Source organism: Colletes gigas, unplaced genomic scaffold (assembly GCF_013123115.1).
Source record: "Colletes gigas isolate AHSC1104 unplaced genomic scaffold, ASM1312311v1 Colletes_gigas_Sc00001, whole genome shotgun sequence".
In the NCBI taxonomy this organism is placed as follows: Eukaryota; Metazoa; Arthropoda; class Insecta; order Hymenoptera; family Colletidae; genus Colletes; species Colletes gigas.
This window is the reverse complement of record NW_025106630.1, coordinates 6,979,996-7,007,957: the sequence shown is the minus strand read 5'-3', so window position 1 is coordinate 7,007,957 and position 27,962 is coordinate 6,979,996. Positions and strand designations below refer to the sequence as shown.

Genomic DNA, 27,962 nt, shown 5'->3' with positions numbered 1-27,962 from the left:
ATTTTTAAATGCATCACAAATCTGTGATGAAAATACATTCCCATATATTACAGATTTTAACACGTTATGAAGAATAAAACAATTGGTCTATTCGCAACAGTACTTCAAAGCAGTATTTCTTTTGAGAATAAACTCATAATTGGAATAAACGTCCACTCGTTTTAAATTCAAACAACCCGTGAGTGGACCATTCTTTCTTTCGCAACGCTAATTTATACAATAAAAAACTATACGCGAATGGTGCTTGTTATTCGTAAAATGAACCACGCAGGGTTCCTTTATTAATTAAATCGCGTGCACCCATATTCAATCATGCGCAACACTAATTTTAATAATGACGTTGAGCCATTCGAGGCTTTGCAGAATCCCAGCTTGCTTCTCGATGATCCTGTTGCAGTGGGCAGCGTTTTGGCCAGCTTTTGGGCATTGAATCGCAACTCTAATTAATAAAAAACGCGACAAGTCAAGATCGCAACGCTAATTTATAATATAAAAATTCCAAACGCGATTTATAACAATAAAAGCAACCGCGAATAGTGATTACTCGCAACACTACCCTGAAAAGTAAACGCGAAAAATATTAATTCGCAACGCTATGAGCAAACCGATCAGTTAATTCGCAATGCTATTCTTAAATAACAATAAAAGCAATCGCGTATGGAGTTCGCAACGCTACCCTGAAAAGGAAACGCGAAAAATAGGAATTCGCAACTCTACAAGTAAAACGTGATTATTGTATATTCGCAACTCTATCTTTAATGGAAATACATTTATGTTTCGCAACGCTAATGCAAATCGCGTTGCCCAAAAACGCTGGATCAGGTGCTGGCGTCTTCGGTTGTAACTATAAACATACATGCTCAAAATAATCTAACTACATCAAGCTACTTCAAACTACAATAGAGTGGCACATATGGGGATAAAGTTAGACGTTTTAAATATCGCAACACTACGGGACAACAACGCGATAAATCAACAATCGCAACGCTAACTTATAATAGAAAAATTACAAACGCGATTTATAAGAATAAAAGCAACCGCGAATGGTAATTATTCGCAACACTACCCTGGAAAGCAACGCGAAAAATAGTAATTCGCTACTCTAACAGCAATCGCGTTTACTAATAATTCGAAACGCTATTTTTAAAGCAAACGCCCGGTTCCTAGGTTTGCATAAAGACAATCGCGAATCGTATTTATTCGCAACACTAATATATCAACGCGATAAATATTTGTTCGCAACTCTACGAGCAAACGCGAACATTGTATATTATTCGCAACTCTAACTTTAATCAGGGGCTATTGGTACATGTACATAGACATGTACTGGCCACAAAATAAACTAACTACTGCTAGTACTACAATTGGGGTAGAAGTTGGGCATTGAAAATATCGCAACGCTAAATAAAAAATCGCACGATTAATCAAGATCGCAACGCTAATTTATAGTATGAAAATTGCAAACGCGGTTGATGTCCATTATATGTATAAAAGAGTAAAAAACAACGCGAATCGTAATTATTCGCAACACTACCCTGAAAAGCAAACGCGAAAAATAGTATTTCGCAACTCTACGAGCAATCGCGTTTATCAATAATTCGCAACGCTATTTTTAAGCAAACATTCGGTACCTAAGTTTGCAAAAAACCAATCGCGTATCGTGTCAAGGCGCAACACTACCCTGAAAAGGAAACGCGAAAAACAGTGATTCGCAACTCTACAAGCAAACGCGATTATTGCATATTCGCAACTCTATGTATAATATATCATAACCGCGAGTTATGGGGAGGGATGGCTGGCATGTATGGTGCAATCATGTACCATCAGGTACATGCATACGTGAGCCAGTCAGAAAAATAAACTAACTACAACTACAGACGAGTTAAGTGACAAAGTAGTAACAGGAATGACTTTCCATTCTCATCCGAGGATGAAGATGAAAAGACATTTGTTGCAGCCCACTCTTGAGACAGTTTGTCAGGGCCTCTTCAGCTCATCGAGAGCCTTTTCTTTCTTCGGCGGTCCTGCCGATGCCTGAAACTTACGAAAGACTGGGCTCGAGATTTTGTGCAATACGTAGTCTTCCAACAATATACGAATTGTTGCAAGAGCATACGTGGTGAATCTCGAGGGGGACGAACGTTTCGAAAGGGACCTAATCACGACCGCGAGCGCGAGAGAGCGACTTTAAGAGTCGCGCGATTCGAGGAGTCGAAAATAAAGCCGAAACAAACAGCACAAGTGCACCGTTTGAATCAGCAAGATTTCTACTCTCGAAATCGTAACTACAGGAACAGAACTGCCACGCGAAAACGCGCCTACCCGAATTACTAATGTGGACAGTCCTGCCCTGACCCTACCTACTTAGGTTTAAACACACACACCAGAGAATAAGTTACCTACCTACCTAACCCTATATTTAAAAAAATGCAAAACTCAGTTTCTCAAACAAACACTCCACGGTTCTCATTCTCAATGTCCGGGCGCGACCTAAACTAGAGAGGACTCCCCGGGGTTCCTCCGACACCCGGACACAACCTCATTCATACTCTAATTGTGTACGTACCAGTTTTTGCAGTGGACTGACAAAGCTAGTGCCCATTGCGTACTTTTATTATTTATGTAAAACATTTTAATATATCTGATATAGTTTTCATTAAAATATACTCTATATATGATCATATAAGATTGAAAAGCTAATTCATTATGCATTTTACAATATTATTGACGCGTATGTAATACGAACAATTGCCAAGTAAATAATAACTATAAGTTTAATATTATTATTGTGACTGGTATGAATCTAATATCAAAAAATTCTGTATCTGAATTGTAATAAACTTTTGAAACGATGCACTTCCACATCCTAACCACAAACACACATATGTGGACAGTACATCGTGCACGATACACTAGCATTGTCAGTCGCACAGATAAATTATTATTATAAATGTTACAAACAAAGTCATCGTGCCCCGTTGCCTTCGCTCGTGCAAATAACACTTGGGCATGTGCATGAACTTAGGCAACGAACACGGAAAAGTATCCTGAAAATCCTGACTAGAAAAACTGGTTATTAGTAATTAACTAAACGGTATCTATTCTCAATTAAAATGACTCGACTTGTTATATGTAATATATCAACAACAGAGTACGTTAATATTGAAAGATATTATTATTCAAGAAAAATTTGTGACTGAAATTTAATTGTTCAAAATGTAAGACTTTAATAAAGATTTCATGATAAAAGAATTTACTTTGCAAATTGAAATAAATTTTTTAAATTACTATTCAAAATATTCAATTATCCCTGGTCGATTCTGTCGTCAAAGTAAATTTTTTAAAAGATGAAACTAACATGCATGTTCCTTTGAGTTGAGAAACGACCAGCCGCGAAACGCCTTCTTGCACGTGAAATACATCATATGATGTATTAATCGATAAAACGAATATTTAATAATTATGTTAATGTTGTAAGATATTCTACTGGATCATATAATTGATATAATGCTTTCGCATTATATTAATTCGTATTCTACTCAATTATATAATTCATATGAAGTTGTGTAACATTTATTGGTAACATTAAAAAACGCGAGTGCAAGAAGATCCTAGCCTGCACTAAAAAAATATAACAATTGATGTTGCTACTCACGGGTATTTCTCATACCCGCGGTCACTTAACTCGTCAAAAATACTAAGTATACAACTGGTCACCCGTGTTGATTCGGATCTTTCATCCTACAACATGGTTGGGGACCAGAGGAACACAAATAGCATGCGACTTACGAATGATGAACTTGTGCCTCTGAAGTGACTGCATAATGATGCTGCTGCTCCCCAGTGGAAGTCATCAAAGCCTCCTGCATGGTCCTGCTATAAAGAATAAGAAAGCAATTATAATCTATTGTTAAAATTATAGAGATTTTTAATTAACAAATTTCAAAGTATAAATTTATACTTACGTTGTTTGCTCATGGTCCACCGCCCGATACTCCCCGAGTGCTGCTGCTGGTTCCCAGGATCATGTTCAGAAACTGTAAGAAAACTGTAAGAAAACAATTAGAATCTATTGTCAAAACTGTAGAGATTTTTAATTAAAAATTTCAAAGTATAAATTTATACTTACATTGTTTGCTCGTGGAGCATCGCCAAATAATCCTCTTCCGTGATGCACTGATTCTAATTCCGGTAACGAGGAGTTTAAATGTCAAATTGAAAAAATAATTAATTTGATTGGAAAGTATTAAATTAGATTACCGCGACCGAAGATTGAAATCGGCGAACAAGTGACTCTATTATCGCGATTGAGAAAACAAGGAGAGCCACGATGCTCTGGAAATAATTTAATACCGCGTAAGAAACACTGCTTCTATTCTCGCGTTTGCCTAACATCGCGAACGATAACGTACTCGGGGTCACTTTGCCCCGAGAAACAAACTTGTTGCTACGCATAATCACTGAATCTACCGGCCGCATTGCGCGCGGCCAACAAATTTCCTGGAAAGAAAAGAGCTGAAAAGAAAGGGACAGGAGACAAGAAACACAACAAGCACACCTGTGCTTTGCCTATCGACTTTTGTTTTTCTTCTTACAAGAGTTCGTCAACAGAAATACTGCTTAACTTAGCACTGCTGTATACATAGTTTGGCATGATCAATGCCACAAAGGCGAAATATTCTCAATCAATGAGAATTTCATACGATAAAATATTATCTACGAAAATAATTACGTACAAGTAATTATTCAATTTATAAATATTATATCACTAAGTTTCATAATTAGAGTTGTAAGCATGATTATGTTTGCTTTCTCGAACGTTAGAATATCCCGTAATTTTTATAAATATTCCGAAATTTGCAAGAATTATAGTTCGTTGGTTATTTATGCTCGAATAGCATATTTCAACGCCGAAGTTACTACATTTTCTTAAACTTGCATCGAAATATATATGCAAATTGCAATTACAACAATTCATAAAGAAATATGAACAATCAATTAAATAAATAACACTCGGAAATATTCAATCGCGATCAGAATACAGTTAAATATAAATTATTTCAATTTATCGTCGATATCTACCGACGCCATTTCTGTATACTTCGATATTATATCGAAGTGGATAAAAGGTTTGTCAAAGATTTTCATAATTTATCTTAACAATGGCCGATTATAAAATTATGATCATGCTTGCAACGAATGCGACAATAAAGAGATACAAATATATAAATATCGATATGGATGTTAATTTCGGTTACAATTGTTTAGAAGTTACCAATACTCCCTCCAAAATTTTTCGACTCGTCTGCCATCTGTTATGGTGTCGCTTACGCACCAATGAAACTCTCCATGGCGTCGAATTTCAATCAGAGACTGCAACAGAAACGAAATAACGATGCATTAAAGTATTGCAAGAGATCGTGGAAGGATAAACAGGTTAGAAATACGCACCTCGGTCGCGAAACGCCGATACGTCTCGACACGTCTTGCTATGTTTATTTTCAAAGTACGAATGATGGCCGTCCTCTGTGCTCGGCAACGCTCGCGAATTAGGTGGCGGGAAGGGGGAAGCTCCGATGTCTCGCGAAGCTTGTTTACGAACCCGAGGGATACCTCGGATAGAAACCGCGGATAGACTGATTTTTAGTAAATTATTTACAACTTTAACTAGTCAAGGAATCGCGAATAATTCGTACTTTTCAATTGGTATGCATTTACACGCACTAGCTGCTGCCTATCACACTAATTCAGTTAGTTTCTCAACTGACCGTTATCCATGAGAAGAGGCCGCTAAAATCACCTCCGAATTTTCAGGTCGGTATGGCAGTCAGATTCGGCCACGAAAGTCCATAAGGTGAAAGGTCTATTCATATGCTTTCACCACAGACGAGGTATATGAATAGACCTTTCACCTAATGTAATTTTACGGCCCGAGTTTCTGGGGTCCCGGGACCCCATTACCATTTTTGTGTAACTCGCAACGTTACCAACAGATTCAGAAATGAATTTTAATCCCTTTCATAGCCAACTCACATGGATTTACGCAAAACTACAGCTGTTTGCCTATCGATACTAATTCAGTGAATAATTTCTCAACTGACCGCCATCCATGACAAGAGGACGCTGAAATCACCTCCGAATTTTTCGCTCAGTATGGCAATTGTTCGAACTGACGTACAAAAAGACAAAAATTAACGAGATACACTCTTCCAAAATGGAACAAAATGTTAAAAAGATCATGCATCAAATTGTAAGGGAATCCTCGTAAGAAGGCTTTAATCTTCGTAATGGTTTTAATGGGTCGATGATCAACAATGACTAGTTTATGGTCACTGGTGGTCAACAGTGAGGTGGACATCAAGGTCAGCGGTCCAGTGAAGATCCAGAAATGGTCAAGAGGTGGGACCAATCGAAATAGTTTCTTTGTAGACGAGACAGTCTTACCTGTTATCTTCAACTTTGGCTCTGATTGGTCTCCCCACCCTTTCATCACCTTAGTCATATAAGCAGGGTCACTGCGAAGATTTCTTCAGTCGCGTCGCGAATTCGGGAGTGTACAAATAGCCAGAGGAGAACCGGGGGCCGCTGCTGACCTCTGCTGGCCGCTGCTGACCACTACTGGCCAGCGCTGACCACAGCTGACCATGGCTGACCAATACTGATTCGCGTTCCTGCCACTACTGACCACTACTGACCAGTGCCGGACGGTGATGACCAACGGTAAGAACTGTTTAAAAATTCTCTCCCCTCTTCTATTCTATCATTTGATGCCAATTTTGCTTCAATGAACTGATTTTGCCTTGTTTATCTAACCGATGTTGCTATAATATGAATATTTTCTTACTTTACAGCTGGCCCTTATGGTAACTAGCCTATGTACTGACAACAAGTAGTAAGTCCACTCCACTTATTTATATTTTATTATTTTCATTTGTTTGTTTGATGTGAATTCAACTGTATTTATCTATCTGATTTTATTTGGTTATTATGAATGTTCCTTTTCTATGTTTCTACTTTTACATTGTTTGTCGAATTTATCTGATTGCTTTGATATGTATAGTATTGCAGGATATAATAATGTAGTATTGTTTTCAATCATATACTATATTCGTTTCTACACGATTCCATGAATTTTTATTTTTACCTTCTTGCTCGAATTCTCGTAATATTCTGCGGAGGTACTTTCTTTGATTCTTCCATTTCGTTTGATTCTTTGGTGTTGATTCAATTTGGTGTCTCGATCCAAGTTCCTATCGTTGTTACGAATGGTCGTTTTGAGTTGTATCACATTGTGTCGATGTATATACTGTATTCGTTTCGATGATACTGATCATTAGAAGAATGTTCGGTTTGATACGTAAAACATGGTGTCGATGGATATGCCATATTTGTTTCGATGGCACCGATTAATATAAGATTTCTATTTTTACGTTTAGCCCCTTTAGCTAGGTGATAGATTATTTTTAAGTGTTTATTAAATTTCCTACCATGTCTCACTAATATAAATATTAGTTTTGATTTCAGTTTAAATTTGGATTAATCGCAAGGACACCGAGGGAGAACGCCGCGACCGCTGAGGGACTTTTAATTCCGAGTTGATTAGTCTTAAGCTTCGTCGCGAGTATTAAAATTAAAGTCGAAGCCTTCTTTATTATACGTGTCTCCGTGTCCTACCAAGCAATTATTCAATAAGTAGATTGTGTCTCTCGCTCGTTCCCTCGTTCCTAGCTTCGGTCACCGCTGTTTCATCGATTGAAACATGTGATCGGCCGTGTAGCTAATCCGAAAGATCTAATCGCCTTCCCATTGGTAGCTCGATCCAGGGAAAATGGTACTTTGCTGGAAGGTGTGGAGTTTCCGTATCCTGCGGAAACGCATACCTTCCAGCGAAAGTCGACACTGAAACAGAGGTACTCTCTCTTTGTCAGACAACTTGAGTCGGGTCCTTCGGGCTCCCGGCGGGTTGCGTTGGAGCAATGGAGACCTTAGATTCGGAGTCGCAGCCGTCCGTTATCCTGTAGAGATCTAGTTAGCAAGGGCAGTAGGTTCGATCCTCGGATCCGCTGCACGGTTCAGCGTCGCGTCGCGTCGCTTCGCGTGCCCCTCAAATTAACTTCGTCCCTCTTTTTAACCAAATAATTGCTTGGTACATCCAAGGAACTTTGTTTCCTTCTATCGTCCGAATTTTAGTTTCAACTTGACCAGACTCGAGCTTCGACGTTAATTTTAAGTCCCTATCGTACGCGTCTCCCAATATTTCCAAGTAATTATTTAACAAGTAGCTTCTCTCGACTCGTTCTCTGGTTCCTAGCTTCGATCACCGCTGTTTCATCGATCGAAACATGTGATCGGCCGTCCAGTTTGTCCGAAAGATCTAGTCGCCTACCCATGATAGATCGATTGCTAGAAATAGGAATCAATCTACCAAGGGCAGTGTTGATTCGATCCGAAGATCTGCTGCACGGTTCAGCATCGCGTCGCGTCGCGTATCCCATAATTTAGCTTCATCCCTTTTTAAACGAAATAATTACTTGGTAGCTAAGCTTAGCTAAAAGGGAGATCGATGGAACTATGATTCCATCTATCTCCCTTCGGGTCTCCATTCGCAGCAACCTCCTCGTGGTGAGACCTGGTAATCGGTGTCACCCACGATAGAAAAGTTATTCTTCATGGGTGACACCGAGCTAATGGCTGCGAATTTCGAATTGTTTCTTGATATAATAAACGAATTTAGATTTATAGTTAGGCAGGTGTTTGGTTAACCATTATGTTAGGCAGGTTATTTTTATTTGAAGACAAATTTTTTTGAAAATTCTTTTAACTCTCTCTGTTGGTTATGCATCTTTCATTGGTTGCACTTTCGTTTGTTTCTTCTTCGACCAACGATCGTGGGTCAGAGAAGATTTTTATTAATGGAGGGTGGTTGGGAATCGGTTAGGGCGGGTCTCCATTCGCAGCAACCTCCACGTGGTGAGACCTGGGTAATATTATTTAGCGTTTAATTAATAATCGTATCACTCTTAGCTGGGCAATGCAATTATTAATTAAAAACTAAATAATATTAGCAAATTGGCTGCGATCCGCGTTGCATAGGTCATCATAAATATAGAGCTTCTTCAATAGATTAGTTTTGATTGTCATTGATTCATCAAAGATTCTAGAATATTGTCACAGATGAGGTATGGAAGTAGATCCTTCATCCAATGTATTTTTGCGGCCTATTTTTATGGGGTCTCGAAACCCCATTACCATTTTCGTGTCATTCGCAACGTTACCAACAGATTCAGAAATGAATTTTAATCTCTTCCATAGTCAACTCACATGTATTTACGCAACACTACAACTGTTTGCCTATCAATGCTAATTCAGTGAATAGTTTCTCAACTGACCGCCATCCATGTGAAGAGGACGCTAAAGTCACCTCCGAATTTTCAGGTCGGTATGGCAGTGAAATTGGGCCACGAAAGTCCATAAGGTGAAAGTTCTACTCGTATACTTCCGTCTGTGTCTTTATTAATGAGTTTCTGTACTGCAAAGCGTGGATGTACATTTTGTACCATCAAAACTCGAACTACTCGTCAATGTATTTGGGCATTGTACCATAGATGGCGATACTGTCTTCCATACAGGTTTCCTTTATCATCAAGAAAATAAGCTTTAGACGTAGCATCATCAATTTATAAGTCTAATTGTAAGTGTATCATAGATTACAAGCTTAAGTTAATGAACAGAATTAAAAAAGAAAATTAATTAAATAACCTTGGGTGTTTTATCGTCGAGAGTTTTGTCTGTATCATAAAATGAAGTTTAAAAGTAGTTTGGTCTCGAACGTTTTGAAATCACTAGTTTAGAGACAGAAAGGCATATCGGCAACTTTGTGCGAAAACTTCCGAATAGTTAATTGCACGAGAATTCAGTTGCAATAAAATTCAGTCATTTTACAACTGTTGGGAATATGTTGCTTGTAATTTTCATGTGCATTTTAATCTCAATTAGTTTGACATGCTTGACCTATGAGATACTGACTTACATAGCGTAAATAGTGAAAGGGGTGCGATAGGTTTAAAAAGGAGAAATCAGGTCGCGGACGATGTTCTGTGCCTTTTGAAACAGGTTCTGCATAGAAGGTTCAGTGGATTATCCTTATTACGCATGTGTATATGCCTAGCGTGCAATTCGATCGCAATCATTGCGATTGTGAACACTCCTGTCGCGCTAGATATTCAATACCTATTTTTAGTTGTACTTTTAGAATCAAGGAACGTTTATCCGTGCTATGGTTCGCTATTTCCCTTTATCCCTGTGTTATCTTTCAAGTCAAAACGCATACGATTTTAACTTGAGATGTGTAAAATTACCATGCAACGAATATTGTAATACTTAATAATGATCAACGATAAATTTGTTTATAATTTGTTGCGTCGATAAGTCACTACGTGGTTGGAAAATAATGTTATTTCTCAGGCTTCGCGATAACGGCTTCGTGACGAAATATTAAGAGTATTTTTATGTCTTCTACTGTAAAAAATTATGACGGATTAACTGTTGATTTAGTCCCAACATTTAGTTCAAACATGAACAGTAATGTCAACAAAGTTTCTGCTTACGACTGTCGATTCTAAGAATTCTAATGAAACTTATATGAAATAATTTCTCAAGCTGGTTCATAACTGGCGACGAGACGTGGGTTTACGAATATAATACCAAAGCTAAACAACAATAGTCTCAATAGACGCGGCAAAACGAACCAAAGGCAATAAGATCGAAAATTAAGGTTCTCCTTGCGGTCTTTCATAAAGAACTTGTATCAAGTGGCCAGAAGTCAGTAAAGAATACCACTTGAATATTATGAAACGTCTGCGTGATGCAGTTCTCAAAAAACAGATCTATGAAAAGATGACACTTGGTTTCTACAGAGTGACGATCCATCAGTCCAAATCTCCATGCTTGTTCGCGACTTCTTGGCCAAGAATTCAACGAGTTTCCCTCTTGCGACTTTGTTCTGTTTCTAAAGCAACCTCTATTCTAGAAACAGAGTTCTCAGAATGTTTTAAAGCATAGAGAAAACGTTGATGCAAATGTATCGCGAGCAATGGTTACTTAGAGTTAGTTCAAGTTTTACGATAACTGATATAAGTTTATAGAATAAGTGAATGTTAGTAAATCGTGGTATACGCTGTATGAATTCTGCGTTAAGTTTCGAGATCATTTGAAAAGGACTGATTTTGGAATTTGAGTACTGTTCCTTAAGTCGCCTGTTCAATTAGACGGTTACCAACCGCGAAAATGATTGACGCGATCCGCAGCTCCGTTCAATGCCATTCGCGGAACACTGAAATCTGTTGGCAGTGGAAAAGAGAGGGAGTACGTCGTCGTCGGTGGCTATATAGCCAGCTACGGAACCGATCGTTTCAGTTCTGTACACTTCGGTGAGGATTTGTCCGCTTTTTTCGATGCTTCTCCGGGCCACGTCGGACTAGCCTGACCCGCGAACGAGTAACCAGAATTCACAGACGAGTTCTCGCGATGCTGACGACGAGCGCGAGGATCGTCCGTCTGCCTGATACGGATCTCTAAAAAAATCACTGTCCCGATATCGCGCTTTAGCTGTTATCATCGAAACGCGCGGATTAATCTGTCTGAAGGCTTTGTTTGCTGAAACGAAATCGGCACGATGCATTCGGTGATGCGTGATCTACGCGAGGACACTGCAATTTCAACGGAGAGAAAGTGATCGAGTCGCCTCAACGATCGGGCTGTTTTCGACGGAGGATATCGAAGAATCGTGGTTCCCGTAACGTCGATCGTCGAAAGGAAGATGCCTCCGCAAGAAAAATTCGAAACGACCGCGGGTCTGGATGACGCTGGCGCCAGCAACGCAACACCTTGCCAAAGCTCATTGAACCTGGAAACGAATTCGACTGCTCCTAACGCGAAAGCCAAAGACGAATCGAGGGACATGGATTTTGACGAGCTGCTGCCTTACGTCGGAGAGTTCGGCCTCTATCAGAAGATCCTCTTCCTTCTGATGATCCCTTTTGCATCGTTCGTCGCCTGGGTCTATTTCTCGCAGATATTCATCACTCTCGTGCCGAACGAACATTGGTGCTTGGTACCCGAACTCGAGAATCTCACCCTCCAAGAAAGGTGCGTGATTTACTTCGTTTCTTCTTAACACTTGATGACTGTCAAACCCCTGAGATTATCCACGAAACCGAAACATTGATTTTAGACACTAACATGTGCATTATTTTGGCAATAGACTTTCCGAGTTGCATTTTATTTACGTAAACGAGTCCTGGCATCGATCAAATTTTCTTCTCATTTATGAAAGAAGATTCTACGTTACGATTATTCTTTTTAATGAGAACACGTTGCGCTCATTAAGAACGTTTTCGAGACAATTCCTTGGAACGGTTCCATTGTGTGCAAGCTGTAATTACTTCGGAAGACGAGACCTAGTCGCCTCGATTCCACGAGTAGCGTGGAAAACGATCGTCCCGGCGCTTATTACGGTGTTTGCGTATCCCGTATGCAAAATAAAAGTTTTTAGAAGCCTAGACGCGCGTCTGACGGTTTTCCGCGCTGCAAGAAATTACTTGCAGAAACTATCGATGAGACACTCGATGAAAAATGCGATCGGATTGCGTGAGCTTTGGACGAGTTTCTGCCGCCGCATTAATTAATAACATAAAAAAATTGCGATCGTCGACGTTCCGTTTTACAATTCAAAGCGGTCAAGACACGACCAGATCGCGAATAATTTTTCTCGTGGTTGAGCAGTTATTTATCTAACGGAAATAGTGAAATTTTACTTTGAAAATCGAATTCCGCGTTAGTGTGATAATTATTTATCTCGTTTCTTTTAGATTCGTACCGTTATGCGCCGCCTAAATTGAAACTTGATAAGTGGTTTAAATTAGTACAGTAACGACGTTTATCGTACGTGTTTTCAAAGTTGTCACAATAGTATGTTATTTTACGAATTAATTCATTAATTCCTGGAACTATATGTTTTTTTTAAATTATGTCTTGTTACGTATTTGGGTGTTATGGTCTTAACGATTTATTGTATGATAAGTCGTACGTTAAAATACAACGATGATTGTGTAGCAGCGTTCTGCTTCCGCCCAACAATCTAACATGACAACTCGCGGAAATTCGTACATAAAACTATTGTTTTCGTCAGGAGCGCCACGTCGAGTTTTCGATGATAATGTATCTTCAAATATTGCACAACAATCCCGTACGTACTATAATTACAAAATTGCTAGGTACTCCAAAGTATAAAGAAGATGAAAGTCTAATTTTTTTTCGCGTAGTTCGGGCCATTTGATCGAGCCATTGCTCCACGATCTAAACGATTTCATCGTTGACGAAAGCGAGGTTTCTCTGAAACTCTACGCTCGGTGTGTCTCAATACGGCAGGATCGTTCTTGGATTTAAAACGGTGATTTACATTTAAGCGTGGAACACGCTTGGCGCAAAAGAGAATCGCTGAAAACTGAAATTGCAACGACGGCTATCGGGCGCCACGACCGTCTCCGGAAAGCGTGGAAATACGGTGACGAAACTGTTCGAGGGAACAAGTCGATTGCACCTTCGCGCCCAGTTACGGTGCTCTCGCATAAACTGCACACAGCGGGTTAACAACCTTGATGTTATTCAAATAATGTAATACTTCAGCCACTGGCCGGTAGCGGCTCGTAAAAGTCTCGATAAAACTCGCGCTTCTTAGTCTTGGTAAGCGCAACAGTTCTCCTGTTTTGTTTTCCGTCGTCTTGCGTAATACGCTCCGCAACAAAAATAAGGATTATTTGATGATCGGTTGATAAATAGCTTCACGATGATGTAAGCATAACGATTATGTAGCTTGACACATTGGCTGCCATGGTGGTCACTGGTCGTGTCTAATTTCTCTACACTTGTTAGAACGTCTTGAAAAAATGTCGCACTTCACGGAACTGTTGTTTTACTTTATACTGTTACTTGATTATCGTCCACTAGTTTAGCTATGTAAATAATCTGCTCTGTTTCCAAGTTTGCATAACTGTTCAGTCGGACCAAACTGAACAGTGTTTTTGGATCGCAATGAATTACGTTTCATTTGTATGTCGTGGGGTTGAAAAATTTGTTAGAGGGATTTAGACTCGGAATTACTGGAAGGGTTCTGTTCTTAGTCTACATTATTCCAGCAACTCGTCGAGGAAGTAGCCCTAAACTTCTAGGCAGAATACACACATCGAAAATAAATGTTTAAAATTCGTATCTGTAGATTACAGTCTCTAGACTCACGTACAGTGCTAAATAGTTTGCTGGTAGTCGTTAATTTTTCCGTAAACTCGACGATATTGTGCTTGGATCATTTTGCTTACTCGAAACTTCTGCTACAGTTTATCACATCACTGTTAATAGACGCGTTGTCACACAATGGCGTGTAAAGGATTTTACTAAAAATGCTAGGGATACGCGAAAGTTTTCATCACTTCCATAGGAGATATTTTTGTTAATTTGTTTCCACTACTTTTTATCGTCTGTTCCCATCGTTTCGCACACGCAGAAAGAAAAGAGTGCCGGGAAAACCAGAATGAACGTATAAATGTACAAAGTACGTGGAAAGAAACAGAGGATATCTTCGACGCTACAGGATGTTATGTTATGTTACAATAATGCAATTAAATGATCGCATGAACGCGTCCGCTCGATGTGTTCCGCGCAGCGTTCTTTGACGCGCGAGTATTGTCGTCCGAAGCACGACCATTCACTAGAAACTATGCAACACGAAGCCTTCGTACGAATTAATGGGAGCGTGAATGCGAGAAATAGCATTAAACGTGTAACACTCGGTCCAACGTCGTGTGCTAATTGAACAGGAGGGAACGACATACACAAATGTTAGATCGCGTTTATAGTGGCACCTTTCACAACTTAACGGCAGGCCTCGTTCGCGATACCGCGATACACACTATCTGTTATTTACAGATTCCAGATAGTGTAAGTGTACCTAATTTCGACACTGATCTAGTCATCGACCCATTTCTTCCATAGATCAGATCATTACGAGTTTCGTAAGAGCATTATATACTTACTGTGCAACAACTATACGCGTAATAGGAAAAAAAAAGGAAGTTTGTAAAAGTAATCATTTATGCACGTCGATAAGAGCCGTACGAAACTTCAGAATACGATGATGTATTGAAAATGCATAGTTATAATTACAAATTGCAAAACAAGTCATTCGATCGTTTATGGCAGAAATGGTGGAAGTGACATCGGATGACTATCGTCTAGAATTAATAGTTACGTGAAAGAATTATTTTTACAGCATTCCTTTCATCGTTTTTCATAGCAGTTTTCCGTGACACGCGGGGTTCATAACGGTGAATCCGGAATGAAAAATGCACCGTACGTGCGCATAATGCAATCGGCGTCAAGTAACATGTCGTCGTTCGTTTGCTTCGCACGCAAAGGTCAGACGACGAGCGTGATTAAGCGCGAAAGTACAAGACACGTACGACTGTAATGAGAATTTTTCTTAGCTATGAAAATTCGATGCTTCGCTCTGTACGATAGATAATCGATGTTTTAAAAAGATCAAGGCCACGTTGCAGCAACAATGTGCCAAAGAGGTCTGCTCTAAAAAACAAGTTTAATCGATTCTTTATATTCTTGAGGATGCATTTGTACTCTGATGTCTAATAGTTCTCTGAGGAGGGGTCTGAAATATCATTAACTTTTTAAGACTTTAATTTAGTCAGAAACTGTTCCACAATGTCACGCAAGTGGTTAAGGTCGGTTTGGTTCAGACAGCGTCGATCATTCTGACATGAACTTCCTATTCTACTGAAACGACAAACACCAGAAGCGGATGTGAATCATCATTAGTAAATTACCTTAATTACACTTATCATTAGTAAAGTCGATTTCAACGCTTGGTCATCATTACGAACCAATCTTTCCTTGGTATAATTATGTTAAAAGTTTGTTAGGTAATGTATCCAATTTATCGAATATTTTCAAAATAATTAACGAAGCAATATAGAGGTATCATTTTACAACGAACGGATTGATAAAAGGTTTAATATGGATATTAATTTCTGTACAAATCAGTGTCAAATATAGAACGCAGGATGAAATACCTCAGGTGGTACGATTTTTGCAATTCTGTCGTATTATTGAGTTACTAAATGCGGCGTATCGATTCTCTATTTAGTCGGGAATGCTATCAGAGCGTACAAGGAATAATAATCACGATGAATCGAGAACCAAACGGGAACAAATTTACCGACTGCCTTACAGCTCGTTAGTTCATGGGACTCTTGTTAATTATCCACCTGTTGAAACGTCCAAGTCCCTGAACTACCCGGTGATCCCTTTTCTTTTCTTTCAGACTCTTACTGGCGATACCGATCGACCATGAAGGTTACTCGAGATGCAGCATGTACGATGTAAATTACACCGAGATTCTATTAAGTGGAAGACACGAACCGGACCCATCGTGGCCAAGAAGTGGCTGCCAACACGGTTGGGAATTTAATTACACCAGCATCCCTTACGCAACCGTAGCGACCGAGGTGGGACTTTCTTCGATCATTTTCTTTCCCGACCACTTGCGCTTTTTTAATGGTCTTCAACCGTCTGTTGCGATCATTTGTTGTAGTTAGGATGGGTGTGCGATTACAGTGCCCTGCCAACCACGGCGCAGAGCATCTTCTTCGTCGGTGCCATCTTCGGAGGGTTAATTTTCGGTTGGATAGCTGATCAATATGGCAGGATACCGGCTCTGATCGGGGCGAATCTGATGGGTTTCGTGGCGGGAGTCGCCACCGCGTTTTCTCAAAGCTTCTGGCAGTTCACGCTGTGCCGCTTCTTCGTCGGTTTCGCTTTCGACAATTGCTTCACCATGATGTACATATTAGGTAACCATCCTTTTCTTTTCACTTATTGTTGCACTCGTTCGTAAATCCAGTACAGGTTTAAAGATAACTTCGCAGAGATAGAGCTTCGAGACGTCTACATAGTACTTTTCTTGCGTCCCACGCAACTGAGAAAAATTATATCTCTAAAACGGTCAGGGATGCGAACAAGCGTAATGTATCTGAAAACTGCAACTGCTCCTTTGTTTCTTAAAATGTAACTTTATATTTTTATAATACGTGGAATGTTTGCGATACGTTGCGGGATAATTATGCGCGGGATTACTTTCGATGCGCGATACGCGATACACGTACGGCGGCTACGGACTCAATGATGTAATTCATTACACGTTCGAACGGAGTTAATAATCGCTATCGCGTTTCCTACCGGTGATTTACTTTCATCAAGCTCGAGATTAACATACGTCGACGACCGTATCGATCAATCTTCTTTCGCGTTCGTTCGGCAGAGACGATCGGGAGCTCGCATGCGATAAATTGCGATCGCTGAAAACGGATGCTTTGGCAATTAGGAAATCCGAGTACCAGGACGATTAATGTCTCGGCTCTCGTCAACTTGGCCTAGTTTTCGATAGAAACCAGACGAAATCCCGCCGGTTGTCGTAAATCTTTCTAGGCTCTGCTTGAGTCATTCGGTCATGGTTAATGCACGCGCAAGAGTTTCGTTTCGATTTTCATAACTGAAATATTATGTTCTTCGATCGCAAAAATATCTTTTAACACTTTTTTCTGCCACGGTGGTGAACTGAAAATTTCGTAAAATTCATAGTTTAGGAATTGTCGCTATTCGATGGAACTTTCGACCTTGACAACATTCGATAATTTCATTATCCGCAAATCGTCAGCTAGTCATTAACAATCCTTTCTTCGATGAGTAAGTCATCGGTTCTCCGAACAATAAATCTCGTACTTTCAATAGGCTACGTACGTGAGTTTGCATCCGAGTGCAGTGATTAGAGAAGCGAATGGAAATTCGAGCAAAAATACGCGATAGGTTCGATTAAATTCAAATAACACGTGGCACGTGTTGATCTTCGACTTAGTAATCGGGGAATTAAAACCAACTTTGTCTGATCGACGGTGACGTCTAACTGAATATTTTCTGCAACCGACGAAGGAAATACCTTCGAGAAAAGCGAATATTCGATCAGAAGGCATAACTTTGTCATGATTGTGGCGATAAACCTTGATACGTAGGATATAATTAAGCAAACTCACAGGAGGTTTTCTATTTTCGTTCGGGATTGCTGGTTTCCTTCTGGTTCTTTGTCTCTTTAATTCGTGATCTTTCCTTGTATAGTATTTTTGCTAGTTCAAGACAATTATTAATTTATTTAACAACCATTTGGACGATCGTCTTAGCATCTAATAATCGACAGTCGAAGGTAATAGACTCCTTTCGATTCGTCCTCGAGTTTCCTTATTGCACGCGTTACCTTCGTCGGAAAGTATTTATCGATCTCTGATATTCTCTCAGGAAGACAAGACACTTCGAGATCAGGATAATCGACGGGTCGCCTTGGACAATGAAATTTACGTTTGCGTGACTTTCACGTGTCACGCGTAGCACGTGTTGGCGAATTAATCGAGCGCCTCGTGACCAAGGATTAATAAGTTAGGAACGTGGAATTAATTCTTCGATTGTGCAATGGCGCTGGGAATAAAAAACACCGAACGACGACTATTTATGTGCTTCGCGAAATTAGGAATAATTGTTCTTAACGAAGCGATAGTGTTACGCACTTAATGGGAGTCTTTAATTCAGAATCTTCTTTAATACGGCGCAACTACGATGCTCGTAGCGATTCGTTGTTCCTTTTTTAAATTCCGAAATTAAGTTATCAATTTGATAGTTATTTGGAATTGTAGAAATTAAATTCGTTACAGTTAATAAATCTTTTCTTTGCATCTTTAGTGTTGGAGTACGTTGGACCAAAATGGCGGACGTTCGTAGCGAACATGTCGATAGCCATATTCTTCACTTTCGCTGCCTGCGTTTTACCCTGGATCGCATATTTTTTGGCGGACTGGAGGATGACCTGCATCGCGACGTCGGTTCCTCTTGTCTTGGCAGTGGCGACGCCTTGGTTGGTACCGGAAAGTGCTCGGTGGCTTGTGAGTCAAGGCCAAATAGATAGAGCCATCGGGATCCTGAACAAATTCGAGCAAGTAAACGGTACAAAAGTGCCCGACGATGTCTACAAACGATTTAGGGTAAACAGCGTGAAATATAATAATTTAGTATAAATATGTTCGATCGTATGACACAAACGGTGACGGACGCGTTAATTGTTATTTTTCGAAATGATAGGAGACCTGTGCCAAAGTCTGTAAAGAAGAGGAAGCGGACAGAATGTACTCCGTGCTGGATTTATTTAGAACACCACGGCTTCGGAATATCACGATCTTATTTATTGTAATATGGTAGGTTCCGCTATACAACCAGCCATCGAGTATATGATGATTATAAACGCCTCAAAGTGTTACTTAAGAATTTTTTTAAAGAACAGAGGTTTTTTTTGTTTCTTACGTTTACATCGTAGGATGGCGATCTCTTTGGTGTTCGATGGTCATGTACGGAACGTCGATAACTTAGGCTTAAACGTTTTCGTGACATTCACGATCGCGGCGGCGACTGAATTGCCCGCTGACACATTTCTCACAGCTGTTCTCGACAGATGGGGCAGAAGATGGCTGGCCTGCGGTTCTCTGGTCGTTTCCGGAATTTTCAGTATTTGGGCTTCCGCGGTTTCCAACAGTTCGTATCTCTATCTCGTTACACGCTTGTCACACGATAATTCTAGACTCTAAATCTTCCATTGATGAATGACAAGTTGTACAATTCCGTGTATTGTTATTTACAACATGGTGCTCGTGTTTTTAATTCTAAGTCATACAAGTTTTTCTTTTAAAGAAGATTCTTATTTTCCTTCTCAGATATCTACTCGGCCACTTTGGCCATTCTGGGTAGATTTTGGATAAACATATCGTACAACATCGGCCTCCAGTACGCGGCTGAAGTATTGCCGACCGTCGTCAGGGCTCAGGGTGTGGCCTTGATACACATAATGGGATACGTCGCGAGCATTTTGGCACCCTTCGTGGTTTATCTCAACGTGGTCTCGACGATTCTGCCCCTTCTGGTGTTGGGCGTCCTCGGGATCGCTGGCGGTCTTCTCACTCTGTTTTTACCGGAAACGCTGGACAAGGATCTTCCGCAAACGTTACAGGACGGCGAGGACTTTGGTAAAGACCAGAAAATGTGGGACTTCCCTTGTATCAGTAGGTGAGTTTCAAGCCGATAATGCGTCACCAGCGTCTTTTTGAAAATTTTTAATCAATCACGGCGACAAAGTTTTTGTGCACATGGTGGATGACCCCTTTGTACTCGGTTATCCTCTATGAACGAACATCATAAATCTAGCAAACAACTAATCTTTTGATCAGAGAAAAGTCTCAGAGTACAAAGTATTAATAATCCCAATCGATCTTCTTAATCTTTTGTAGGAACCGCGAGGACGATGAAACGCCTTCGGCTACGTTCAAAACGTTCTCTCGAGGTAGCGTCAGGAACTCGATGAGGGCCTCTCTTCGTGGTGAAACGTTGAGAAGCAGCATGATACGGAGAACGAGCGTGAGGTCGAGAAAGAGCAGCAACTCTATCACGGAAGTGGAAAGATTGTAGCGAAAACTGTGTCCATTTCCCACAGAATTGTCAATCCTCCAACGATAAGCATTTGACGAAGAAACGCGTGCTTCTATTCGCATTGATGAATGATGGTATGGTTGCAATATGTACATTAAATGAAAGTCCTTCTTATCATACAAAATTTGAAGAAAATATCGTGAAAATGTGATTAGAATTCGAAGAAATCCTTTTCTTCTTTTCTTTGTGAATCTTATGTTGTGCCACGATACGAATACACGCGATACGGACTCCGGGTCTATTTTGATTCGCATCCGAATTTCGTTAATTAGTATTCCTCTATAAAATAACCAGTTTCTATGGGTCAAAATGTACCCGGAGACCGTTGTGCGAGGGTCAAGCTCAATTTGCTCCAAATGTCTAGCGGATTTGCCTTTCCGAGTAGGAAACGAAAGATAAAACTGTGAATTCTTAACTCGTTTCTAGCAGATGCTGAGCGGCTCGAAGTTGAAATAACTTAACCAACACGAGCGTAAGTTGTGTAAATACGTGTAAAAATTTCTAGGTGAATATATTAGAAGTCGTTCGTACATGCGCGCGAACGATGGAACTTATTTTTATTTTTGCTGTAACCAAAATCGTCAGTGTTTTTTAATAAAAGCGACGTAGATCATCGGATCGGTTAAAAAATTTTCCAAACATCCATTTCCTACCAAACCGTGCCGATACTATGAATAAAGATTAGGATTATCTTTAATCCTGATGACGTATTACACGATATTTACATCTTCTTATCGTACATATCAGTTTCTATATGCGGGTCGTTGACAGAGATATTTAAAGTGAAAATATTTAACTTCGATGAATTCGTTTTTCCTATTCCAGATTGCTTTGAATATTCTCGATGGTTTGCAATTGTTTGTATAAAATATTTATTTAATTTACTAATCTGTTATCGGTAAAATTTAAGCGTGTTAACGATGAGGTTTACTAAATGCGAGTTCATGACATTATTGGTGTTATCGTTCGCCAATTAATATCAACACAATGTAATCAAAATACGCGAACTAGTATATGCTCCCAATGCGATGCGTTATTCTTTGGATATTGTGGGAAGATTGATTTACATATTCGAGACAAATAACGTTGTTAGAGTTAGGGGGAAGTACGTAGTCCGTTCGTACGATAGTTCCCAGGATTAATCCCGTTTCTTGACAGTGGTATGTATGCAAATGGGATGTCTGTAATATTCAGATTCAGATTGTCGTGTTTCTTGTTTTAGTACCATGAAGCGTCTTACATATTCCGAATCGAATATCTTGACTCTTATTTGTTGCTTGAATGGCCCAGAAACTATTTTTCTATTTTCAAAGTTAAACGTTATTCAGATAGCATTGTAGCAGGGAGGGTGAACTCCATGTAGCTCATTTAATGGACGTCGGGCGAAGGATATTCTATGTAGAACGTTGCGAAAAAAGTTGCAGTGTCCTGTGAAACGGAATGGCTCCATTATGTAGAATTCGTTTGTTAAACGTGTAAACTAAGAGGGATACAATAGTGCACACTAGTGATTGTCGTTAGAGATAGCTACAATAACAATAGTTGTTAGATTTTCTAGATCTTCCCTGCGAAACGATAAGATCCGTGACATGCTTTCGTCGATCTAAATTTTTTTCTCGTTAACATCTCGGTTCTCGTGAAATAACGAACAAACAGGGGTGTGTTCAGGCAATATCTCCAGAAATAGATTGTACAAAACTCGTTTACCTTACCCGAAATTTGTCCTTACGGATAAGTTTTCAGTGTAACGTACACTCTGGCGGAAGTTGCGTCGGAGGTGATTGATTGTGTCTAGTTGCAAAATTATTTATAGACACGGAACATTGTAATCTTATATTCTCTCGCGTCAATGTCACACGCACGCAATATATGTATTTGAAGCTGTGCCAGACCAACTCGTTGAAATAATACTAGACTCGATAACGGATACGTAATTATACTCTTTGCCACTATCGCTGTCGATGATCGTTAAACTTTTACTGCATCCAAAGTGCATCGTCGTAATTTGTAAACCGAATAAGCTCCGAAAATAACTGAAATGCTTTATAGAACAACGATTTTGTTGGTAGAAAAGGGTTGGTTGCATTGGTATTGTCACGTGGCATCGAACGATCGCGATTCGAGAAGCGTGCGAAATTACTTGTCAGTCTGCTTGCCAGTCAGAGGGCTCGTCTTCTCTTTCTGTTTCTGTTTGATCGTCTCTTTCTTTGTTGGCTCTGTATTGGCAAACACGTGTCGCGTTCGTCTCCGTTAAGCAAGCTTCTATATCAGTGATACTCGAGCCGGTTTCCCCTTCATATTCGTGCAAGGCCTCATAACAGTCGGACGTGCTTCGATCCTCTTCTCTTTCGTTCGCGTTAATTGCCCGTCTAATTAGTTCGTTGTTCGTTTCCGGCGTGCAGAATCTTGCGGTTGTCGCGAGCCGCTGGCGATGGAGACGCTCACGCTTCAGTGACAAGAGAATCTTCGAGCATGATAAGGGACACACAGAGAAAATCGACGTGAATACGGTGTACGTTAATTGCTGGAGAGTTTCACCGACGAGCAATTAGTTGATGCTAATTAACGACAATCTGGCTCGTCAACCTAGAGTTGGGCTCATCTTTCGACGCGATCGGCGTTACATCAATCTACGGAAAAAGGTGATTCGATTGTGCTCGTCAAGGTTTTTCATCGCTCGTTACGTAAATAATAATTATAATTTCTATTCTATAGTTACACGAGGGTTGATTCCTCTTACATTTAGAAGGGAACTTAAAGATGGATTCGAATTTGATTTCTCCTAATCCGTATCGATCGCGATAGAGTTATCGATAACTCTATCGCGATCGATAACTCTAATACAGTGGGAAGTTGTGCTGCAATTTTCACTTTCTGTTATTTCTCTTAAGCATACAATATCCTCTCGTTCGACATAGCTACGCAGAGACTTTGCATTCTCTCGTCCGGCGGACCAGCGTCTCGTTTACAATTGAATTTTAACGAGTCGCGTGTCACGATTCACTTGATCCCGGTACAATAATTGGTTGGCATTAGAACGCACGCTTGCACTTAATTTATCACTCGAGGGGTCCAAAAGGAAGCAAGGAAAGGAGTTGCTTGAACTTTGTTCCATGGTCCCGTCGATCGTAATTGTTTGTGCTGATATTGACGATCGGGAGCAGACAAGGTTCATTTATATCCATGCCACGAGCAAAGTTGAGTGTTTATATTTTGGCTCCGCCTATTTTGCATAAGTGAACAAAAGAACAACGGTAACACTTTGTGTAACTTTGACATTCCAATCGTTGGAAATTCGTTGTCAAGGAATCGAACACTGATCGCAAGAAAAGATATTAATGAAGATATGCGTTTTGCTGTTCCAGAGAAATAAAGAACAATGAAATGAAGAACTTAAACGATTCGATAAGTCCAACCGAAAGGACAGTTTTGAGGCCAAAATTAGAAACGTTTGACGACATTCTACCATACGTTGGCGATTATGGCAGATATCAATGGCTGCTTTTATTGGCGTTGTTGCCTTTCGGTTTAACATACGCATTCCTCTATTTCTCGCAATTTTTCATAACCATTACACCCGCGGAGCACTGGTGTAGGATAGACGAATTGATGAACTCCAACTTTACCCAAGCAGACAGGTACGTTTCTTCGGGAACTAAAAATTTAAGTAGCTTCTGAGAACTGTCATACAATATACAGATTGGATTTGTATTCTTAACTACAAACGACACTTGTTACGATTTAACTCCTTGTTGTGCGATTTAATTATAGACAAATTGTTATACTTTAATTCAATCTGATTCCTCTTTATTAATCTATAAATTCTTTTCTCATTTTTCTATTTTTCTATTCTATTTGATCATTTTTGTTAGTATATTTGTTCTGTGATATCGAAGTCTTCGTTACATCGATTATATTCTGTTAACGATTTTATCTCATACGGCGCATTTAGGATAAAAATAGCAATTCCACCCTCGGACGAATATCCCTATTACGACCAGTGTCGACGCAAAGACGTAAATTTCACCGAATTGTTGAAGGCTGGCGCGGATCTACGTTCTTTAGAGTTGAAAAGGAACAGAACCGTCGGATGTACCAGCTGGGAATATAATTTCACCGAAATCCCGTACTCCAGCGTGGGCACCGAGGTGAAGTATCTTTCGAGTATTACACACACATCGTGTCCCGGAATTTTTCAGTCAAATTTCCTCGTGAAACGATTAATTATAAAATAATGTCGACGAAATCTTTACGCACGAGGCTTCGTCCTTAAGAGAATCGAGCTTGAATGTTTGTACAGACTCGTTCTTTTCATCGACTGATCCTTAACCCTTCGTGATTAGCTTGATTGGGTATGCGATCAAGAACACTTCGTGTCGACGGCACAGTCTATCTTCTTCTGCGGTTCAATTCTTGGCGGTTTTCTTATCGGATGGATAGCGGATCACAAAGGACGTATTCCTGCTCTAATAGTTTGCAACAGTGTTGCCCTTGTTGGTTCTATCGCCACCGCCAATGCAAATAGCTTCTGGTCGTTCGCTGTATGCAGGTTTCTTACTGGATTGGCATTCGACAACTGCATCGATATTCCGTTAATAATCGGTGAGTTTCAAAGGAATCCTCTGAAAAAACCAAGCATTCGGTCGATAGATTATGTTGGTAAACGTAACACGCGTTGCTTAACAAATAGTAAACGAGTTAATACAAAATTAATGTAGAATAAAATTCCGATTAAAATTACGAAATCTGAAATACAACTGTTCTATAATATTTGATATCGTCCAGTGTTAATTATGTTTCAGTGCTCGAGTACATGTCCGTCTCGAAACGTACCGTGGTTGTCAACGTAGCCTTCGGCATATATTTCGCCGTCGCCAGCACTATTCTACCATGGATGGCTTATTACATTTCTAACTGGAGATTATTCACTTATGTCAACGCTCTGCCCTTCTTGTCCGTCTTCATCACGCCATGGATCCTTCCCGAGAGTGCCAGGTAAGGATCTATTCTATTCAAATCACTCGAATTCTTGCCCTTCTAAGGGGTATTCTAGTGTGACGTACGGTATTCGCTAACATTCTTTAAGATTTGTTTATACAAAAAATATAAAATATTTCATCGATTCTTTTAGGAGTTCACACTAGAATATCCCCTTAAAGCGTTGCGTCATTTTAAACCTGCGTCGAACATACAATTTCGGTCATCAACTTGGTCACGACAATTTTGTTTCGTAAGATGGTATATTTCTAATGGGAAGATAGACAAGGTTGTCGAGAAATTGCGAAGAATAGCCAAAATCAATAAAAGGAATCCAGATCCACGTGTTTATGACATCTTCCTCGTAAGTAGTCCAAATATCGTTTCTTGGGTCTTTTTGGAATTTATTCTGTTGCTCGCGCCGTGTTTTAGGGGAATCTGGAAGCCTCGGCCAAACAACGGGAAACTGCCACGGTGTTGGATCTATTCAAAACGCCGCGGCTGGCACGGAACACCATCCTTCTAATCTTGTTCTGGAAAGTATAATCGAGTCCAAGAAATGTTCGACGAATGACCAGTGTCATCTTGCAGGTGCTTCATCGTGATATCGTTCGACAGTCACGTTTATTCGCTGAAGCTTATCCAGAGTTCGGTGTTCGTGTCGTTCTCCCTGTCCTGCTTTACGGAACTGCCGGCTGGCTTATTGTTAACTTTGCTGTTGGACCGATGGGGCCGTAGGCTCTGTGGATTTCTCACCCTAGCTATCACCTGTGTTCTCAGCATCGCCGAACTCATGTTCCATTCCAGTAAATACGTTCGCTTACGCTGTTAATCGTTAGGAACGGCAAAACGGTCAACGGTCAACGGTCATTTTGAATTTCAGTACCCGTCAAGCTAACGATGTCGGTGATGTCACGATTCTGTCTCAACATGGCGGCCAATATCGGTCTCCAATACGCGGCGGAACTCTTGCCGACCCCAGTCAGATCTCAAGGCGTATCGCTTATTCATATTTTCGGTATCATAGCGCACACATTGGCACCCTATATAATAGTCTTGGTAAGTGAATATCTTCTAAACCATGCAACCATTGAGGTACAAATTCACAAGATTTTCAAGATGCTTAAGACTTTCGAGAGTTTCTTAACATTGAATCGTATTCGAATCGCTTTGAATTTGTATTAGAAGCACGCAACAAGATTCAGAGTCCCACTAATTTGCTGTTGGCCAGTGTGATCTAACCAAGATCTCTAAATAACGCTTTGTTCGGCAGGCCACAGTGTGGGAGGGATTCCCGATGTTGATCATCGGTATCGTGTCGTTCGCTGGAGCCGCACTGGTCACTTTCTTACCGGAAACTCTCGGTCAGTGTCTTCCTCACACCATCAGCCAGGGTGAAGAGTTTGGGAGGGATCAAAATTTCTGGTCATTGCCTTGCTACAAAAGTCGAAATTTGACCGGCATTGCCAATCTTATGAACGATAATCGTCCGTGTACTCGCGTTTTAATGAAGAATGCAAATAAGGAAGACGGTGACCAACAGTAAAACTGTGCCGAATCATCCAGACGGTTTTAGAACTCGATCGATCGCGGCACTCTAATAATTTGAGATCGAGTACCAAACGACGCCTATATTCCTACGTAATTTTTATTTTCTTATGCTTTAAGAACCAATCGTTTTAACGCTGTTTCTATTTTGCGACACGCGCAGTAGAAACGGTTGGTGGTTGTGTTCCTATAGAGATTTTATTTTTATCCTTTAGTTTAAGGACTTTTTTTTACTTTAGCGCAGAATTTTGCGACACACGTATTTGAAATGCCCGGTAATAAAGATTAGAGCAAATTATTTTGTAGGTTTGATTTTAGTTGTCGAAAGAAAACTATATAGTGTCGGTATTTTATTTTACGTGGTGGAAAATTGATGTTTTTAGTTAGCGAAACGTTTCACTCGTCGTTAGAAGTTTTAGATGGCGACTATTTGATCGTAAAAAGACGGTGTTCGTAACGATAGAAATAAACATCGAGTGTTCACTGTTTCTGCTGCGTCAGTTACAACAATTATGGGGAAACTTAACAAGAATTCGACTTGGCGCGTTTATGAAAAATAAAAAAGTACTTGTTTTTCACATCGCGCCGATTGCTGGGCAATCTATCCACAGCCATTTTGTGCGCATATTTATAGGGGGAAAAAAGGAAACGATCGTTTCCTTTCGCGTAATCGAGTAACAACCTAATATTGCAAGACTGTGTAATATTATATCGTGCCATCATAATGATCGGTGTTCATCATTGAATCAATAACAACTCTATTAACCGAAGAATACACGGTTTCCGTTTATTGG

General features: G+C 40.0%; 2 protein-coding genes across 3 annotated transcripts; both read left to right on the top strand.

Annotated features, from left to right (window-relative positions):
- Window positions 1-11,430: 11,430 nt before the first annotated feature.
- Window positions 11,431-21,259, top strand: LOC122395314 (organic cation transporter protein-like). The gene is made up of 8 exons (XM_043392764.1): window positions 11,431-12,147; window positions 16,391-16,574; window positions 16,661-16,919; window positions 18,853-19,151; window positions 19,249-19,361; window positions 19,481-19,695; window positions 19,875-20,223; window positions 20,445-21,259. The coding sequence occupies exons 1-8, from the start codon at window positions 11,819-11,821 to the stop codon at window positions 20,620-20,622; spliced, it is 1,926 nt and encodes a 641-aa protein (XP_043248699.1). The 5' UTR covers window positions 11,431-11,818; the 3' UTR covers window positions 20,623-21,259.
- On the top strand, window positions 20,594-27,959 carry LOC122395339 (carcinine transporter-like). 2 transcript variants are annotated; one of them, XM_043392832.1, is made up of 11 exons: window positions 20,650-20,717; window positions 23,046-23,285; window positions 24,009-24,281; window positions 24,596-24,791; window positions 24,987-25,245; window positions 25,446-25,638; window positions 25,879-25,984; window positions 26,053-26,158; window positions 26,214-26,426; window positions 26,504-26,679; window positions 26,894-27,959. In XM_043392832.1, the coding sequence occupies exons 3-11, from the start codon at window positions 24,028-24,030 to the stop codon at window positions 27,164-27,166; spliced, it is 1,776 nt and encodes a 591-aa protein (XP_043248767.1). In that variant the 5' UTR covers window positions 20,650-20,717; window positions 23,046-23,285; window positions 24,009-24,027; the 3' UTR covers window positions 27,167-27,959. The 2 variants fall into 2 exon arrangements, with proteins under 2 accessions (XP_043248758.1, XP_043248767.1); XM_043392823.1 differs by lacking the exon at window positions 23,046-23,285 and having other exon boundaries at window positions 20,594-20,717; window positions 26,053-26,156; window positions 26,212-26,426; window positions 26,894-27,958.
- The last annotated feature ends 3 nt before the right edge of the window (window positions 27,960-27,962 follow it).